This window comes from Peromyscus leucopus, chromosome 14 (genome assembly GCF_004664715.2).
Source record: "Peromyscus leucopus breed LL Stock chromosome 14, UCI_PerLeu_2.1, whole genome shotgun sequence".
In the NCBI taxonomy this organism is placed as follows: Eukaryota; Metazoa; Chordata; class Mammalia; order Rodentia; family Cricetidae; genus Peromyscus; species Peromyscus leucopus.
In genome coordinates this window covers 19,275,969-19,296,123 of record NC_051075.1, presented here as the reverse complement: position 1 = coordinate 19,296,123, position 20,155 = coordinate 19,275,969, and the positions used below count along the sequence as shown (strand labels likewise).

Genomic DNA, 20,155 nt, shown 5'->3' with positions numbered 1-20,155 from the left:
CAAATAGTCAAAACAGGAATGTTTGTAAGACAGGAGAGTCTAATAGTTTCGTCAATGAATTTCTCCGATAATTGATCATTTGTAAGCCTTTTATGGTCTTGTTATAGGTGGTCTGTAGACTTTCAATTTTGGCATGGGAACAGTGAGTGGAGCTAGATTAAAATGAGGATGTCTCTTATCTCCTCCGTTCATTGCCCTCTGCTTGAAATGTAAGAAGTTCAAAATTAAGCTCTCAAAACTTCACCTCTACCAAGGCTGCAGGAAAAAGTAATGAGGTGCTCTGAACGATCAAAGTACACAGCACACCACACAACACACACACACACACATGCTGATGCCGTAACAAAGGCCATTACGTTATGCAAAAAACAGAACTAAAGGGAGTTGTTTCGTAGTAATAAGCAGATAAAGGATTCCAAGATAAAAATAAAAGGATTCAATATTTCACGGTTTCATTTAAGAACAAAGCTGCTGCTGTACAGTTGACATCCCCAGAAACAGCTGGCAGATGGAATTCCTCTGAAATACTGAATGGACTTCCTGATGTTCAAATGAAGAAAAGTTACAACATCCATCTGTTGTTCCTAGGATCTTTTCAAAGCCATGTATTTTCTGTCAGGTATTTACCATGTTCAGAATATCATGTATATTTTAATCCATATCAGCTTTCAAAGACTATGAATAGAAAAGAAAGCACCAGGGAAGGGTGTTTCTTCAAAAGGAAAAATACATAAAATTTAGGGCAACACAAAAAGATGTGCAGGGAAGTGAAGCTGACACATGGGACATGATTTTAAGCAGTTTAGGAGATGTGGAGTAAAGGTATCACCATCATCATAGTTTATGTTATCCTTGGTGTTGACACCCATGTAGATACCTAGGGCTGTGAGCTGCAGTCTAGTTGGGCAGTGGGTTATTACCCTGGGTTTATCAACTAACAATAAATGTATATAAACTAGTCACTGTTGATATTCATCTATGACTGTAGATAACCTTTAAACTAAGCATGACTTAATTATAATTATGCAAAAGAGTATGAATAATTGAACTTCTGTGACACTGAGACTAGGTGACAGGAGGTGCCTGAGACCCAACTTCAGAGTCCTATGAGATCCTGCCTCTACACATGTGTGCAATGATGTGCATGGGTGTGTCATTTAATATACAGTTTAATCAAGGATGAAGACTAGGGCCGGTGACACTGCTCGGGGATAAAGGCATTTACCACCAAACCAGTCAAACAGAACTCAGTCACCAGGACCACACGGAAGAGAGAAAGGAGTTCTATCAGTTCTCCTCAGACCTTCACATATGCTCTGTGGTACCTGCCCACACACTCACTCACACACACACACACACACACACACACACACACACACACACTCACACACTCACGTGTGCTCACACACTAAATAAATGTAATAAAAAGAGAATTCAGAATAAGTGTTTTATGTGCTGTCAATATACTTATATATTATATAATATATCTGTGTGTATTAGTATTTGCCTGCCCCATAATTATTGCCAGGCATGTTATAAATTACAAAAATGGCCAGTACAAGTAACTGAACATGTAAATTAATTGGGAGGAAAACCATCATGTCAATAAAGCTGAGATGATATGAGCCTTTTGTGTGGATACCTTCCCTGAGACAGGGTTAAGCTAGGTAGCTCCTGGTGGCTTAGTACCCGATGTGCACCCTAGTCTCTGAACTCTCAGCAATCCTCCTGCATCGACCTCCTGAGTTTTGAGATTATTGGCACCTGCCACCAGATCCAGCTGACTCATCACCTTTAGTGGAGGGGATCACATTTATAAAACAGGTTGTTCTGGAAATATCTGTGGTAGAGAATCAGGTTCACTTGAATTAATAAGCATGCAGGCTAGTACTTTATAAAATATAATAAAAATGTAACAACAGTATAAAATATCTCTAACAGTTTCTGAAGACTCAATCTGCTCTTCTGAACTTATCTCATGGACCAGAGCATAAATACCATTGGCTTAGAGTCAGAGAATCATGAATACAGTCAAAGTTTGGGGGGCTGGAAAGATGGCTTAGCACTGAAGAGCACTAGCTGGTCTTGCAAAGAGCCTGGGTTCGGTTCCCAAAACCCATGTAGTAACTCACCAAGCTATGCAATTCAGCTTCCAGCTATTCTAATGCATCCTTCTGGCCTCGAGGCACTAGGCACACGTATGATGCTTATACATATTTGCCTGCAAAACACTAATACACATAAAATAATAAATAAGTAAACCTTTCAAAATAGTAGCAATGCTTTTGATATTTAGAAGTTTATAGGAAATCAATAGAAAAGTAAGTAAAAGTAGGTGTTTTCTAAGCAGTGAGAAGAGGGGATTTTATTTTGATTATCAACTTTCCTTAAGGACCTCAATCTTTTCATAGGTGTGTGTGTGTGATGACTTTTAAAAATAAATCAAAGCCCAAAGTAAGCAAACAAAATTTCACGGAACAAAATAAGGATTGGGAGGCCAGGAGTTAGTCCTGTATACCTTTAATCCCAGCACTTGGGAAGCAGAGGCAAGCAGATTTCTATGAGTTTGAGGCCAGCCTGGTCTACAGAGCTAGTTCTAGGACTATACAAAGAAACCCTGTCTCAAAAAACAAAAACTAAAACAAAAAATAAGAATTGAGAAAAAATTGAGGACTGTAATTTGTGTGTGTCGGGGGGAGGGGGGAGTATAAATATAATTCTGCCACAAATGGTCTAAAAGTTATCAAAATTTTAAATAAACTACATGTAATATTTGAATACAAATATCATTCACTACTCAGCTTTGGGGTTCCTTTTTCTTCTCTGTAACACCCATCATGACAATGTGACTAGGCAGAATAGACAGAAGCTACCATGAATCCAAGTCAGCCATGTCCACACAAAGGAGAATTTCCAAATATAAATGTCACTGGAATTCTCTTTTCCCATACCCCTTCATTTGCACAGAATCATAGCATGGGTTATGTGGTTCGTTTACACGTATGGACTTGATTTTACAGCTTTTGCTTTCACCAGAGTTATTCTTAGAAGGAGAAAAGTGATCCAGATAACCACACACAGAGGCTTGCAAGGCTGGTGAAGGGAGACATAATTTGCTTCAGTGTGAGTTGCCTCATTAAGTGAATAAGGACATCCCTGCAGTGATGAATTTGAAAGCGTTTGTTAGAGTAACAGTGCATTGCCATCATCAAGTTGATGTGTTCAATTAGAGATGTGCATTAAATTTGAGGGAGGTTGGTAATGGGCAGTGAAGAAATTACTTTTTTTTTTCCTTCTGAGTTTTGATATTCCTTTATATACCATTAAGGAGGCAAGCAGGCAGTAATCAACACAGAGGCAGCCTGGGAAATTGTCTCACAAGGAGCCCCTGACCCCTGCAGACAGAAGATCATTTTCTGTGTTCACAGGTGAAGTCTGAAGGAGCACCTATTCCCAGGCCACCTGCAGTGTTATTGCTGCTCAGATCCGGAGTCACATGACTACTTGGTATTATCAAGCATTCTGATCAAAGAGGAAGGCTTGACATACCACATATATACATATGAGAAGGAATATGGAAATACCCTCACACTGATCTCAAACCTTGTCATTAGTGCAACATTAATTAATTATCAAATTGTGATGATTTGATGACAAGAGGCTTCTTCCACTAGTGAGCCGTAACAGCATCAACAGTAATATTTATGCCTCATTTTTCCTCTGATAAACATGGTTCTAATTTATCCTCTGAGTTGAGCTCAATTCTTAGCTGTATGGTATTTATTATATGGTACCCCATAGTAGCTAGTAACTGTAAGATACCGCTAAATGTATCCAGACATTCACATTTTATTTTAAAGTAGTTTTTGCCATTCCAGCTTGATAGGTTCAAATAAAATTGGCTGTAAGTGTGTTTTTCCCCAGAAATTGGAAAATACAGCCAGTACAAATACAAAGAAAAGCTAAATAAAAGCCAAGCACCATCACCACATGGTATGTTTTCAAAACCCATCAGTGTTCCAGAATGCTAAGCACTTTAGAAGTATTGCTCTGCCATGAAACGGAACCAGCTGTAGGTCCTCGTTTCACAACACATTGTTCAAAACAAAAAAAGTAAGCTCGATGAATGTAAGCTTTGCTTAGACAAGACCCAGAAATCCACTGGTCTGAGAAACAAAAGAACGGCAATTGTCATCTTAATAATTAAACTGTGTTGTAACAGTTTACGAGGCTTGCAGATCCAGTGAGCCTGCTGAATATTAATGAATAGATTGATTTGTCAACATATTAACACCACTGTCAGACATAACAGCACGCAGGAGAGGTGCTGGGACCAGCCAGAGAACTGCTTCAGAATGCTGACCGGGTGCCAGGATTGCAGTCATGATTGATAAAGTGAAGTGAATTATGTGGGTCAGAACCTCCATGGTGGGAGGTTAACATTTTAAATGATTTCAATTTAAAATTCTGGAACTATGTTTAATTTTTAGAAGAGCCTTTCTTTGTTTTCATTATAAGGGGATTTGACAATTGTGAGCCTGCGGTATATGATGATTTAAAAAAATGTTCACCAGTTAAGTGAGTTTTATGTTTTTATGTATATAAATATTTCCTATCCAGTGAGATAATATGGGAATGCCTGTCCCACCAAGAAAGAATTTATTTTGCAGGAAGACAAGTTCAATATGACTAGCATGATTTTCTCTGATAAATGGCAATTTGTGAAAATGTTTGAAACTTTTATCAGGATAGTTGATATTACAAATCTTCAAAGTTTATTTATCCCCCAATATTAAAGTAGATGTATAGTACTTGAATTAAAATAGAAATATTATGCACATGCAGTTTAATAACAAGATTGAAATGAAAATAAAAAAAAAAAAAAAAAAAAAAAAAAAAAAAAAAAATAGAAATATTTGCTCCTGAAGTTATAACATAGTTGAACTGAAATATGACTTTTCATCTATGAATAAAGGGTCAAGAGTGGATAAATATTTATGTTTGCTTCCATCTACAATAACAAATCTAATATTTCAAAATAACAGGGTATAAACAAATTAAGTAATAATTGAAGAAAAATTAAAAATTTTTTATCTAGCATTTTATTGCCTTAGATTATACCAATTCACTGAGGAATTATGCAGAATATTCTCAATTTTCTCCAGTTATAGAAAATATGTGGGATTAGAAGGATTTGAGTTCTTCTTAGAGACTAATGCAATGACCTGAAGCATCTCCGTGTTTCAGCACACCAGTGGGACAATTCTAATCATCACCTCTTTTCCAAATGGAGGCTCATCAGCCCTCATGCATACCTCTGTCTCTCTTCTGGTGATTCTGTTCCAAGAACAATCTTCTGCGTTTATGATAATTTTAAACAAAATCTCAGAACAGATCTAACTTTGGGTTCAATGGCTCTAGTTAAGTATAACGTATTACCAGCATAGTGGCACATTCCTGTTATCTCGGCACTTAAGAGCCAGAGGACCAGATACTGAAAGCCAACCTGGGCTGTGTAATAGAGATGATGATGATGATGATGATGATGATGATGATGATGATGATTGTTGGTGATAGTGTGAAGCCAGCATTTTAAAGACATTTATCATGATACAACATTTGATTTGGGGACAATAAGTAGAATCATAATGAGTTGCTGTGGATTTTAAGGCTTTAATTCATTCTTGTACGTGTTGTTAATAACCCATATTTCCCAATTCTGCAGTTAGAAGTTAGTGGGTAGAGGACTGAAGGATTCGAATAGAAGACCTAGTTCCATATGCCTGTGAAATGTGTTCCTACTAGGACCACCCATTGCTCCAGCCTGTAGCAATTGCGTAATCCACCTTGTTCACTATTACTATCAGCAATTTTCTGCACAGAAGTTAACCTGGAAGCCCTCCTAAGGCTTGATCCTAAAGTACTGAAGAAGCTATGCTTCAGAATAGGTTATTTCTTAATGTTTCTCTTTATTTATATCCATTTATTCAGTGGTCCATGGGACCATAGTAACCCAGCTATTAACCACTTTCAATGTTCTTGCCTTCAACCTCTTAGAACACAAAATCTGTTCTAAAAGCCAGCAGTCTAGTATTGGCAGGGATCCATGAGTAGATACACAGCATCACCCGCCACCCTGTCCTGTAAAACCAGGATCCTCTAATTAAAATCCTCAAAGCTCTATTGAAATGTATGTGAAAGTCTACAAAGCAATTTAGCAGCCAAGTTCAAGCCCTCAAGGTAGTAGATATACCCAAGGCACTTCTAAAAATCCCAGTACCTACCTAGAGGCTCCTCGTGTAAAGATTTTTTACCTTTCTCTAGTTTCATGTTTAGAAATATAACTCTCTTAAAGGATTTTAGTGAGCAGAGAAAATAGAGAATAAGCTATGACAGAAATACATTTGTGTTGCTATCTTAAATTCTGAGTCAGTCAGGCATGAGTTTGATAACCTCTGTATGCTTGTGTTGAAACAATTCATGGTTTCCAAGATTGTGTTGCTGATCTTCAGAAAAAAAAAAAAAATGTGATTGAATGTGAAGCCAAGAGTAACCATTGATAGCATACTTTCTACAGAGGAAAGAACTGGGAGCAGGAAAGCCATCGACTTGAGTCTCTAAAGGTCTTACACTTCATTGGATTCTGGTAATTGACTCAGGAACGAGTGAGATGATGATTTCCAGTGGCCTTGTTAGCTGCTGGCAGCCTCTGGTTGCAGCCCCTGAGAGGAGCGTCCCAGTTAGTGTTGCTGGGCAACGGCATGCTGGGTTGAAAGCTGGAATGTGAAGGGTTGCAAAACGATTTTTAAAATAAACACACAAGTTCCCATCAGCGTGAAGCCAAGCAGAGAGAGAGAGAAGTAGTAAGCACTACATTTCATCGGTCAGAGGTAGAACTGACAGGAGCTGGGGGTGTGCCACTGCTTTGAAAAAAGAGCCAGAGGGTCTCTGGAGATGGCGCCATCAAAAAACCTCTCTAAACTGCTTTCTAATCTGAAAGCATCAACCTGAATAGTTTGGGTGTAGTGAAATGTGAGGATAATAAGCATAAAAATAAAAAGTGTTATGTCTGGACAACAAAAGATGAGCACTGGGATGTCATAAGTTCTTCCCTACTGTAAATTCAGTATTCTGTATGTCCTTAGCATTGTTCTGATTTCCTGACAGTAATCACTGGTGATCCCATGATCCATTACATTCTTCCCAGCCTCAGTGCCCCATCACTCAGAAATATTATAATTAAAAGATACAAACCACATGGATACAATATGGATGTTAAAACTTAGAGCTGGGAAAAAGGCCATTTAAATTTCTGGTTAATGTATTGAAGGTACCAAATGTCTTTTTTAGTAGTTTTCTAATGCCTTAAAGTTCAGGTGCATCTTTTGTTTTAGAGACCCATAAAATTTAGCAAAAAAGAAAAAAAAAAAAAAAAAAGAAAGAATATCCCATTTGTCTGACCTCAAAAGAGCTAAAATCAAATGGAGAGAATGGGAAGGACCACCACACCCTGATCTGATAAAAGAACATGCTCAAAGATGGGGAGGATTTGATAGAAGATGTGAACTGAGGCCCTTACGTGCTAGCAATGCAAAGGTGTCAGTAACAGTTTCTCTCTGGGATGTCCTCCAAGCTTTATGTACTATCAGTTTTTCCACAGCAGAGCTGGTGTAACTTGTGCACACTCTGAAAGAGTGATTATCCACATATTTGATATTTGCTTTGAAATCCAGAATGACCACAGTAAAATTTGTACAGTTTCGAGGTTAATTTAGTACTTTGATGCCAGAAGAAAATAGAATCTAAATACATTTATTCATTGAACACTTGTTTGCTTCTACAATGGAAAGCCCTCGGCTTCTTCCTATACCGTTCAATTGCATCTTCCTTGTGTACCTAGCCATGATCTCCACAGAGCTTTAGCTGTCCTAACACTCTTTAGAGGATCCACTCTGTTAAACAATGAGCATGTGGTAAAATTTTACTAATAGTTTAATCTCTCCTGTGGTAGAGTAGTGAGAAAAATGACTGGGCAAAAAGTTGCAAGCCAAGAAATTATAACAACAACAACAACAAAGGTATTAAATTTATAAATTATATTTCCTTCCCTTTTTTTAGCTTATAGGAACACATGAATGTATGGCTACAGACATTTTTATGAGAACAAAAGTCTTTATTCATAAAGGAGAAATGTAAAAATGAAACTTGTATCATGCAGTTGTTGACAATGTTCCCATAAGGATAGAAATTGGTGGGGGGGGTACACCTCACATTGTTCAAATGTGGCTGCTTAAGAATCTCTGTGATATTTGACTTTTAATGGGACTTAACTTATGGATAAGGAGAGAACAATAGCGCCAGGACTGACTACAAGAATAAATAGGATGGGATGGATGGGAAGTAATCACTACAATGCAAAAGTTACTGTCATATTTATGGCCAATTAAAGTCGGTGCTGCCCAGTTTGCCCCTATTGTCTTCTAGAGCAGAAAGAAAAAGGAGAGGGGAGTGTAAAGAGTATAGGGTCTCCCAGCTGCATTGCTTCGACTCGAGCTGAAACCCAGCTAGTCAAAATGGCATCAGCTTGTTACCCCGTATGGCTTAAGAGCCAGTACTCTGTTCCCCACCCTATGAGAGCCAGATGTTTGAAATAATTGGTTTTCTGAAAGGAAGATTTATTGGAGAAATTATTTTGGCCACTCCACGTAGTTAAAAGGATATTTATTTAATGGCGAAACTCACAAATTAAGTAATGGGTAGGTCGCAGGGTCTGGGAAGGTGTAATGCAGTCCAACGGTGTTCTCCGGAGCTCTACACAGTCAATCTGCACTGGTCAGCGTCCCGCACGAGAGAGCGCCCAGAGTGAGCGCTGGCCCATCCAGCTCTCGGTCCCCAGGCGCCTCCCCTCGCCCCGCCTCATAGGCGTGACAGTTGCCAGAGTCTCAATGGGGGTTGGAACTTCCAGAACCAAGTTGGAATGGCTACCACTACATCTCCCTTTTGTCTAAATAAGAAGGTTCTAAACTAATACAAGACTATATACAAAGGAATGGTTATCAAATATTGTCCAGAAATAATGAGAGATAATGACCTAGATAAGATGTAACTACAACCAATGCAAACAATATCAAGCAAGAAACACATACTAAAATCCAGAGAAGTATAGAGCATAGGTAAACAGCATATTATAAAGATCATTCAAAGGTGTCCTATCCTAAAGAACCTGAACCTAATACTTAATAAGTTCTATCTAAGATATTATATATACTAAGTTGTAACTATAACTGCTAGTCTTCAATCCCATCAAAGACCTGAGAAGGAATATAACGGTACCTGAGAAATGGAAGACGGATGCAAGCAACTTTCGGGAATCTTGCAAGAGTAGACCAAGACAGCTGGCAGCCTGGACAGTCACCTAATGATTCTCAGCATTGTTGGTGCATTCAAATTGGCTACAGGCCTAGAGTATCTGACAGACCATTTTCAAAAGTAGGCCAGGTTGTGAATTCCGCTGCAAAACGAAGTGAAGGAGAAAGATTTATAGTCGCCTATGTCATCTCTATAGTTACGTTAGTTAGGTTATCCAGATTTACAGATACATAGGTTAGATGGGCAGGTAATCTTCAAACACTTCATAGACCTGGAGAATATGGCATTTAAATAACTTAGAATTCTGTTGACGTGAGACACAATTGCTCCTGGCTGCACCAATTGATCCCGAGAGAATGTTGGGCTTCTAAGACATTTCCATTTGGAAGTTTGTCTTTTGGCACAAAATGGCCTACTGGGCAAAGAACTGCCCTTGCCTTGATGGCTGACAGTACAAATGCAATGCTCTCCTTTCTGGACAAGCGGGACACAAGGAAAGCGACCACTGTACTCTGCCAAGACAGGGTAAGATGGTCTTTCAGAAATCCTGCTTCTGAAAATGGTCTGTCAGATACTCTAGGCCTGTAGCCAATTTGAATGCACCAACAATGCTGAGAAACATTAGGTGACTGTCCAGGCTGCCAGCTGTCTTGGTCTACTCTTGCAAGATTCCCGAAGTTGCTTGCATCCGTCTACCATTTCTCAGGTACCATTATGTTCCTTCTCAGGTCTTTGATGTGGTTGAAGGCTAGATAGTCGTAATTTCCTCAGTTATGATAAAAGATAAGTTAGCTATAAAACCTTAAACTCACAAATATAAGATAGATAGGACATCTTCTTTAATATTGTAACTATAATTCTTGCTCGGTAATTGTTTTGTTATATGTAATTTTACCATGTTAAAGTTAAAACCTTCCTTTTTAAAAAAAGAAGAAAGGGGAAGTGCTGTGGATATCACTCTATGTAAATAAAACACTGATGGCCAATGACCAGGCAGGAGGTAGGTGGGACAAGGAGAGAGGAGAATTCTGGAAGCAGAAGGCTGAGAGAGAGACACTGCAGCCACCGCCAGGAGAAGCAGCATGTAGAGACTCTGGTAAGCCACCAGCCACGTGGCAAGGTATAGATTTATAGAAATGGGTTAATTTAAGATAAAAGAACAGTTAGCAAGAAGCCTGCCACGGCCATACAGTTTATAAGTGATATAAGCGTCTGAGTGATTATTTTATAAGTGGATTGTGGGACTGCGGGGCTTGGGGAACCTGGAGAGAAGCCCTCCAGCTACAAAGATTAAGCTACCCACATATTCTTTTCTTTAGGTTTCCAAGTTACACTGGCACTCTGGAGCCTTAAGGAGCCTGGTGTGACCTGCGGTTTTAGCACAGCTTTCCTTTTCTACCTGGGCACCAGCATGCCACTTTCCCATCCAGCGTTCCACTCTTCCCTGCTCCAGGCTGTGTTCTCTTTCTCCTTCACTTCGTTTTGCAGCGGAATTCACAACCTGGCCTACTTTTGTATATGTCTCTCCCATTTTCTCTCCATACACCCTCACATTCCAAAGGCATGCCTTAAAAACACAGTTCCTTCTAGGTGAGCATTCTGCCTTTTTTTCATATGATATATTTTTATTATATTTTCCCTCTCCCAACTCCTACCAGCTCTTCCCCACCTCCCTACTCATCCAACTTGGTAATCTTTCTCACTTTCTTTCAATTGTAATAAAAAAAAAAACCACAGAACTAAAACTCAAATAAGACAAAAATGCCAAAACACAGTGAAACAAAGTACCCCCCATGTACACACATAAATAATAAATAAATAAATAAATCAAGAACAACAAAAACTAACCAAACAAACAAAAACATGGAGTCTGTTTAAGTTGACTCCTGGGCATGGGTTCTGTCCTGGAGTGTGGTTGAGATGCCCAGTAACACTATTGGAGAAAACTGATTTTCTCTTTTTCAGCAAGTATCAATTGCAAATATCTTCTTGGTTAGGGATGGAAGTTTGTGTTCACTTCCCCTTGGTGCTGGCATTTGTCTGGTGTAAACATGTGCAGGTCCTGTGCATGCTGCCACAGTCTCTGTGTGTTCATATATGCATCAGTCCTGCTGTTTATGGAAGATGCTGCTTCCTTGGAATAATCCATCATCTTTGACTCATAACCTTTCCACCTCTTCTTCCATGTTGATCTCTGAGCATTGAGAAGAAGAGTTTTATAAAGACATCCCATTTAGGGCGAAGTGTTCCAAAGTCTCTCACTCCTTCCACATTGTCCAGCTGTGATTCTCTGTGTTAAGTACAGTGTACTTCAAAAAATAAAACCCTTCTCTTATGAGGGTTGAATAGTGCACTCATCAATGGGCTTCAGAATATGTCATTAGTAGATATTTTATTGTTATGTTTCTTTAACAGAAAATAGTAATAGAATTTCACCTAGGGCTCATGACCTATTGAATCTCAGGTGCCTGGCCACTTTAGCAGTTTCAGGCATGGATTTTATCTCATGGAACAGGTCTTAAATCCAATAAAAATTATTGGTAACTACTATAACATTTGTCCCATTATTACACCAATATATCTTGCAGGCAGGTTCACTGTTGTAGGTTGCACCAAGAATCATGTTGATAATTATTTTTCTCCTCCAATATCATGCAGAGTGCCTTCCAACACCACAAATGCTACTCAGTAGGAGTGAAGCTTTTAGTTGAGCTCTCAAGCTTGATCTCTTGACTTTGGATGACATAAATAAGTTGTGTCTTTAGCAGGAATGCTTTATCATCAGGTGTGGAGAGCAACCAATAGCCTTGGCAATAGCCTGTGATATTTTTTTGGCGAGACAGGAGGGGTGCTATGGACCCCTTGGGCCAACAACTCAAGAAGATATAACCCATTGCAGACACCAGAGGTTTTACTTGGTGGCATAAAATAACAAGTTATGGCACTGTCTTCCCCTCTATATGGTGATTCCATTTACATTTCTTTCACACACACATACACACACAGACACACACACACACACACACACACACACACACACAGGAAGCTTCTAGAGTAGTGGAGTTTCATATGGCTTTGCAGAGGCCCTTCAGTATTTGTTGTCCCTTTCTATATTCCCACCTTTATCCTGCCCTTCCATCCCCTTCCCGATTTAGTTCTCCTATTCTAGCTTCTCTTTTATCTCTTTATAATATTATACTCTATTTCCCCTTTCTTAGAGGAATTCTCTTCCCCTCAGGTCCCTTATTAGCTACTTAACCTCTTGGTTATTCATTTTTAAACACACGTATTTAAAACTTTTTTGCTAACATCCTTCCACAGAGATATTTGCTCATCCATGTTCGTTGCATGTTCTATTCATTATAACTAAAAAATTGGAAATCTCCTTGATGTCAATCAGCTGATGAACAGATAATGAAAATATAGTGTACATACACAATGAAATTTTAAGAGAAATGAAATTTGCAGTTAAATGAATAGAGCCTGAAACAATCATTCAGAGTGAGGCAACCCACATACAAAGAGACAAATGTTTTCTTTCATGTGTGGGTGTTAGCGCTCTGAATCTTTCTCACATTGAAAACTGGAGCTATACCAATTTGGCCTCCCTCCCTCCCCAACCTCTGGGAACCAGTCTCACTAGAGTTTCTGTCTCATCTCTTCCGTTCCCTTTCCTTCTCTTGCTCCTTTTCCTTTGGTGAAGTAGCTACAGCAGTTGCCTGCTGGGAACTAGAACCTGAGAAGACATGGAAGTAGCGCTCTCCGTAGCAGATGAGAGATAGACATTGTGAACCCTTTAAGAAGCTAACCAGGGTGGTCTATGGCTAGTGTACCTTTGGATGATCTGTGTCTGAAGTGGGAGAGATGCTGATATGTGTAAGACAGGTACAGTCGCCTGAATTTCATAAAAGGAGAGTCAGTTCAGAAGTCATTCAACAAGAATCTTACTTTATTTCTGACAGATTCCCATAATTAATGACTAAATAAATGTTTTTTAGACAAACAATCCTGGTCCTTAGAGGAAGTGACTACAAGTATTTGTCAGAATTCTTTTACCAGGGAACAGAATTGCTATTTTCTTTTTAAGTAGGACTGCCAGATTAATAGATAGAGTAGCATCAATGACAGATACGTCTTGATCACAAATGGGTTTTTGTGGGATAGAAAATGTCCTTGTCTTGATAAGTTTATTAAGGTACACAATATTTTGGGGAACACAATACTCACATTTCTCTTTGTCAAAATAAAGAAAATTATAACTAATAAAAAAAACATCATAAGTAATACAATAAGACAAAAAATTACATTAATGATGTCTAGTCCATTAACATTTGACAGATTCAGATAAAAACTCCGTTATATATAACCAAAAAGCAAATTGGGGAGGAAAGGGTTGACTTTCACTTCAGCATTGCTATTCATTACTGAAGGAAAGCAGGATAGGAACTCACAGGGCAGGACCCCAAAGGCACGAGCTAATGTAGAGGCCATGGAGGGGAGCGCTTTACTGGCTTGCTTTCTATGCTTTCTCAGCCCACCTGCATATAGAACACAGGACCAACCACCCATAGATGGCACCATCCACCATTGGCTGGGCTCTCCCCTATTCCCATTGATCACTAAATGAGAAAATGCCTTACAGCTGGATTTCATCAAGGCATTTCTTCAACTGAGGCTCCTTCCTCTGATGACTCTAGCGTGTGTCAAGTTGACACACAAAATCAGCCCATACACTCCTATTATAGTCTGTGGGGAATAATGAAGAACTAGATGATATAATAATAATGAACAAGATGAGAACATCCTAGTAGGAAATGTGCTCAACAAATAGTGAATAGCCCTAGTAGTTAGAAGTGTGGTTTAGATTGTGGCCAGAAAGTTCCGTGTTTAAAGTTCTGTGCTTTGTCCAGAAAACGTTCTGATAGTGGAAATAACACATAGCAAATGGGCTCATTCGGTGTGGAAGAGTAAATCGCTGACAAAAGGACATTGTATCACACTCAGAGTATTCTTTGAAGGCTGAACTGTGGGCTGCAGTTAGAAAGAAACACAAGAAACCCAGAAATCAATATGCAAAAGTGTGCTGGAAACATAGTGAAAAATTTAATGTTCACAATTAGAAAACAATTATAAACTTGTTAAATGCTGACATTTCAATTAGTAATAATACATTTACAGTATGATATGGCTCTGTCTGCCATATTGTATAACAGCACAGCCTTTGAAGCCGGGTTCTCTGGTTTACTGCCTCGGCACCATTGCCTCAAAAAAAACTGCCTCACTTTGACCAAGTGATGGGCTTTGGGTAAGTGCAGCATTTCTATTGGTGAAATTATTAAGGCCACTCCACATAGTTAAAAAGGAGGTTTATTTAGTGGTGTAACTTACAAATGAAGGGATAGGTAGGTTGCAGGGTCTGGGGAAGGTGTGTCGCAGTCCGGCAGTGTTCTATGGAGAACTCTGCTCGGTCTACCTCCACTGTCCAGGGTCCAGGGACCAAGAGAGGCGGTGCATCCTGATCTCCAGTCTTCAGAGTCCTCTCTTGGCCCTGCCTTGTAGGAATGACAGTTACCCAAGCCTCAATGGGGGTTGGAACTTCCAGATCAAAGCTGGAATGGCTACCCACTGCACATTTCCTTTTCCATTAGAATTGGAGATCGGAGCTGCATTTCATAGGACTATTATTATACTATATAAGACATGGATGAAACATTATTTTTAGGAAAACAGCTTTTTACTCCTAGGTCATATAAAGAATGCCTGTGTGTAAATAAAACTGGGCATTAATAATAAGCAATAGATTTATTGAAAGACATTTTGCATCATGCAGTTGATGGAATGTGATTAATGAAATTGTTTTGAGAGTTCCCAAGGCAGTGATAAACAAGCGATGTCCTCAAAATCAGAAATGAATTTATTTTTCTGAGTAGCAGAAAGAAAGGCCTTAATGCTAACGGGAGAGTCTTACATTTATGGGCTTTTGTTTTACATTCTATTTCTTAAGAGCCACAAAAATACATCAGTTCGCCCACATACCCTGCTACTTTTCTCCTTGCAGCCTAAAGTGCTTTCTTTTAGAAGTACCTCATTGGTTTGCTGTGCTTATTCGGGTCACAAGGGGACTGTAGCAGGCAGGCCTGGGATCATGTGCTCCATTCAGAACAATTTTTCCATCTTCATATTTTCCATTTCCCTGTAGACACTCCAGTTTCTCCTCTGCCAGGACTTCCCTATCCATTAGGCAGTGTGGTTCACTGCTGGGGCCCATTTGGGCACAAACCAGACCTTTTGTTGAGTTACTGTACTCCCACTTACTAATTATAGAACTCAATGCAGAATGAGTGAATTAATAACGTGTATTTATACCCTGCAGTGCTTGGAGAAGTGTAATGCTGCTGCATGCTTACCGTAGTACATGAGCTCTCCCTTTGCCCCTTGTCTTCCATTTTTGCTCTGTGACTTCACAGCGGCCAGAATGGAAGGTGCACTTTACTCACCAGTGAGTAAATCATATGAATGGATGCTTTAAAGCTCATGCCCAACACACTGTACAATGAGAAACTATACTTTCAAAAGCTCACCGGAAACACATGCTTGGACTCTGAAATTGTACTAAGTACCCTGTTTCCTCAGGTACCCCTACCAAGGCAAGGTTCTTAGGCAGAGGTGGCCTTCAAATGTGTGTTGTCACATTTAATTTCCCTAATCAAAAAGTTGGTGTTGATTGTGTAGCCCTTCAGTGTAGGAAAACACTATAACTATTAGAACCAAAAGAAAACTAGATTGACAATACAATGTAGGAACTAATTTCCTTTGCTTAATAACAGAGAGGATTTGAATCTATTTGGACTGAATGTTGCAGATTTATTACTGTGGGTCCTTATGTGATATCTGTGTTTCCAAGACCATACATGTTGATATGGATCAGACAATGAAGACCTCAGAACTGCCCTATTCAAATTTGGTGATTGGGGAAAACTTGGGGAGTTAATTCTCAGTCTTCAAATATTAAGGCTTTTGGTAGCAAAATCTATCCATCAGACTTCAGGCCTAGGTAGGCTAAAGGTGAGAGAAGTAACTTTCTCAAGTACAGGTGCTTGCATTCTTTTTATACTTTGTTTTTTTGGGGGGAGCAATAAAATGAAATACAGAAGTCAGAAATGGAGAATAGGAGAATGAATGAATAATGATCCTAACTCTCAGAGAGCAACAGTTGTCTACTACTAAGGAATCAGTGATTGACAATATAAATTAATTTATTGTCATTTAAAAATGCAAAGGAAAAATTTTGAAGATAAAGTCATTTCCTATAGAACGGTTTGTTTTTAGGCCACAGGATATGATTCACGTTAAGCTATATTATTTTCCAGAATAAATGGTGTCCATGTATCTACAGGTTAACCAACCGTTTCAGTTACTCTATTTTATTTTACTTTGTATTTGTTTGAAAGCAGAGTCTCACACTGTAACTCTGGACAGCCTTGAATTTTTACCAATCTTCCTACTTCATCCCCATGTCCTACCACACCGAGCTTACTGAGACCTGCAATTCCCTTTATATGTATTCAAATACTGGATGCATTGTATAACAAAATGAGCAATTTTGTCTTCTGAATACTAGTCTTATCATATTTAAGACATTTAAAATTATGTATATTAAATTAAAATTCATATGCTGAAAAAATGAGAGTACACAAATTAAAATTCACATTGTGCAGTAGATTTGAAGTAATTGGTTTTAGTTTTATTATTACCACTGTGCCACACTTACATCTGTATAATATAATAATATAATAGCAGATGTGTTAGAGACTCTAAGTGACTTATATATTAATTACATAACTGTTAACTATTTTTAACAATGATTAATTTTCAGCCATTGATCTTATCAATAATTTGCTGCAAGTGAAAATGAGAAAGCGCTACAGTGTGGATAAAACCTTGAGTCACCCTTGGCTACAGGTAAAAGTCATCCATGGATTTTCTTACTTGGGTGTGCTGCCGATTACTTACTAGAATTGATGTTAGCTGTAGAAATCTTTTGTCATGTTTGTACAGGTGTAATTGTCCTAACATTATTTTTTCCAAAATGCATATGATTTCTTAGGATTTAATTACAGTTTAGTGTTTCTAAACCTTTCTCACTTTGTACCAGGAAAATTTGATAAAGACACACACACATGTACACAACACATGCACAGAGTTCCCCTTTCCCTGCCCCCCCCCAAAAAAAAACCACCGCCAAGGACATTGCAGAACTCAGAAGAGCAAATTTGGAAAGCATCTGTATGCTTAATTCTGATAATTGTCCCAATAGATGCCCATCTGCCCATGCACTCTTCTCATTTGGAAACTGTATTTCGAGTCTCAGGATATTATGCATGGATATAAATATATGGCAAATGCAAAGTGTGTGGATGTGTGTTCTGTGTTCTTTCTTAAATATTTGCTATTTCCACACTGAGTTTTAATGCTTAGGAAATGATATTCCGAAATACCAAAAGATTACTTATAGCCATTAAACTGCAAAGCAATGTCAACATTCCTAATTGCTTGACTACAAGCATTAATTATCCTCACTTGGAGCCATGGCATCCTGTAAGCAGCATGTGTGCTCTAAGGTTAAGCAAATAGGATGGCCTTGGTGCTGGTGCTGCCTATGAGTGCATGGTGAATGGGGCAGCACTGTGAGAACAGGATGAAAAGGTCACCTCACAGACTGTAAGAACTGACAGCATAAGGAAAGCATGTCGGGTTTCAGTGATCTCTGTGGTGGTGATATTTTGGATTTTTTTTTTTCCTCAGGACTATCAGACCTGGTTAGATTTACGAGAGCTGGAATGCAAGATTGGAGAACGCTATATTACCCATGAAAGCGACGACTCGAGGTGGGAACAGTATGCAGGCGAGCAGGGGTTGCAGTACCCCGCTCACCTGATCAGTCTGAGCACGAGCCACAGCGACAGTCCTGAGGCTGAGGAGAGGGAGATGAAAGCCCTCAGTGAGCGTGTCAGCATCCTCTGATTCCATCCGCTCTAATCTGTCAAAACACTGTGGAATTAATAAATACATACGGTCAGGTTTAACATTTGCCTTGCAGAACTGCCATTATTTTCTGTCAGATGAGAACAAAGCTGTTAAACTGTTAGCACTGTTGATGTATCTGAGTTGCCAAGACAAATCAACAGAAGCATTTGTATTTTGTGTGACCAACTGTGTTGTATTAACAAAAGTTCCCAGAAACACTAAACTTGTTGTTGTGGATGATTTATGTTATATTTAATACATTAAACCTGTCTCCACTGTGCCTTTGCAAATCAGTGTTTTTCCTACCAGAGCCTCATTTTGGTAAGAGGCAGCACCTATCCATGATATCATTGTGTTTGGTGAGCCCATCGATGGTGGTGTTATAAGCAAACTCTTGAGGAGTAGATAATTTGCTGGTGTTCTGTGAACAACTCAAAATGCATGGTGTGTGTGTTTTGGGGGGGGGGTGTGAAAGATGGGGAGAAGGCATCTAAAGCCCTGCAACTGAGTTACAGGAAAACAGTTTTACTATATGGTTTCAAACCCGCTGTCTCTCGTGTGCCTCAGTGTATTGAAACTCCAGTAAGTGCACCTCAATATGTGGAGCTATTGCTCTAAGCCTAAATGCCTTAGAATGTAAACTGCTATACATACCAGATGCATTTCTTCCTTTATTACAATACCAGCTGTATTACAGAAAACCAGCAACTCAGCAAATGTTGGCCTTTCGTGTATTTTTTCAATAATAAGAAATAAATATTCTTCTCAAAATCAGTGTCAATCTAATCAAATTATTTTCCCTATAGTCCGAAGTCTTGTTTTCCAGATAATGAAGTACAGAGGTATTTGCTCAAATAGCAGGAAACATGTGGCATGTCTAGCATTTAACCTGTGTACATCAAAGTGTATAGAAACATTTCTTTTTAATTTTATATCATTTTTTACTCTTATTGTATGAATGTTTTGCCTAGCATGTATGTCTATTCTCCATATGTGTGACTGGTCCCTGTGGAAATATGTAAGAAGAGGGTATCAGATACTTGGAACAGTAGTTAGAGGTGGCCGTGAGCCATGGTGTGGATGTTGGGAATTGTGAGCCACTGTGTGGGTGTTGGGAATTGAACCTGGTTTTCTGCTAGAGTGCTCGGTGCTCTTAACTGCTGAGCCACCTCTCCAGCTTATAGAGAAACATTCAAATCTTGTGTGTCACCTCACATAGTTAGGAAGGAGGCTTCAAGAGAAAAAAATGAATGAAGCCAAACAGAAACTTGGAGGCAGAAGTAGACATATTGCAAGTTGCAGTCTGAATGTGGTTTCCTGGGAGATCATAAACCAGAGACTTAATTGAAGACTGGCTCAAGTTTATTTTCATGTGATATAAGCAAGGTGGTTTTGAAATAAGCTACAAAAACTGAAGGAAAAGTCCATAAGAATGTCCACTCAAACAGTGTTATACAGGCTGGAGAGAGGAAAGGTAACACTGTCCTGGCCATACTTACAGGTGCTCCGAGTTGGGCTGTGTAGGCCATTTTCTTTTCAGAGGGATGACAGTGGCATACTCTATGACAGAAAAAAAAAATACATGTAATTAATGTTTCAAAGAATAAGTGTTGAGATGTGCTTAAATAAACTAGGGTGTTAAGACTGGATGATTTCAACTTCATGGAATGAAGCAAGAATATTTAATCTGTCCAGTGTTTAATCTCTATGTTATCACTGAATTTTGAACAAATCTGTCTGGAAAATTTAGTTTCTGAAT

General features: G+C 38.9%; 1 protein-coding gene across 2 annotated transcripts in view; it reads left to right on the top strand.

The window, feature by feature from the left end:
• Positions 1-19,292, top strand: part of Prkd1 (protein kinase D1) — a 316,945-nt gene extending 297,653 nt beyond the window's left edge. For both annotated transcript variants that reach the window (XM_028885708.2, XM_028885705.2), the window contains 2 exons: positions 17,246-17,331; positions 18,175-19,292. In XM_028885708.2, coding sequence (XP_028741541.1) covers positions 17,246-17,331; positions 18,175-18,393 — 305 coding nt within the window. In that variant the 3' untranslated portion in view covers positions 18,394-19,292. The remainder of the gene's footprint in view (positions 1-17,245; positions 17,332-18,174) is intronic.
• Positions 19,293-20,155: the final 863 nt, after the last annotated feature.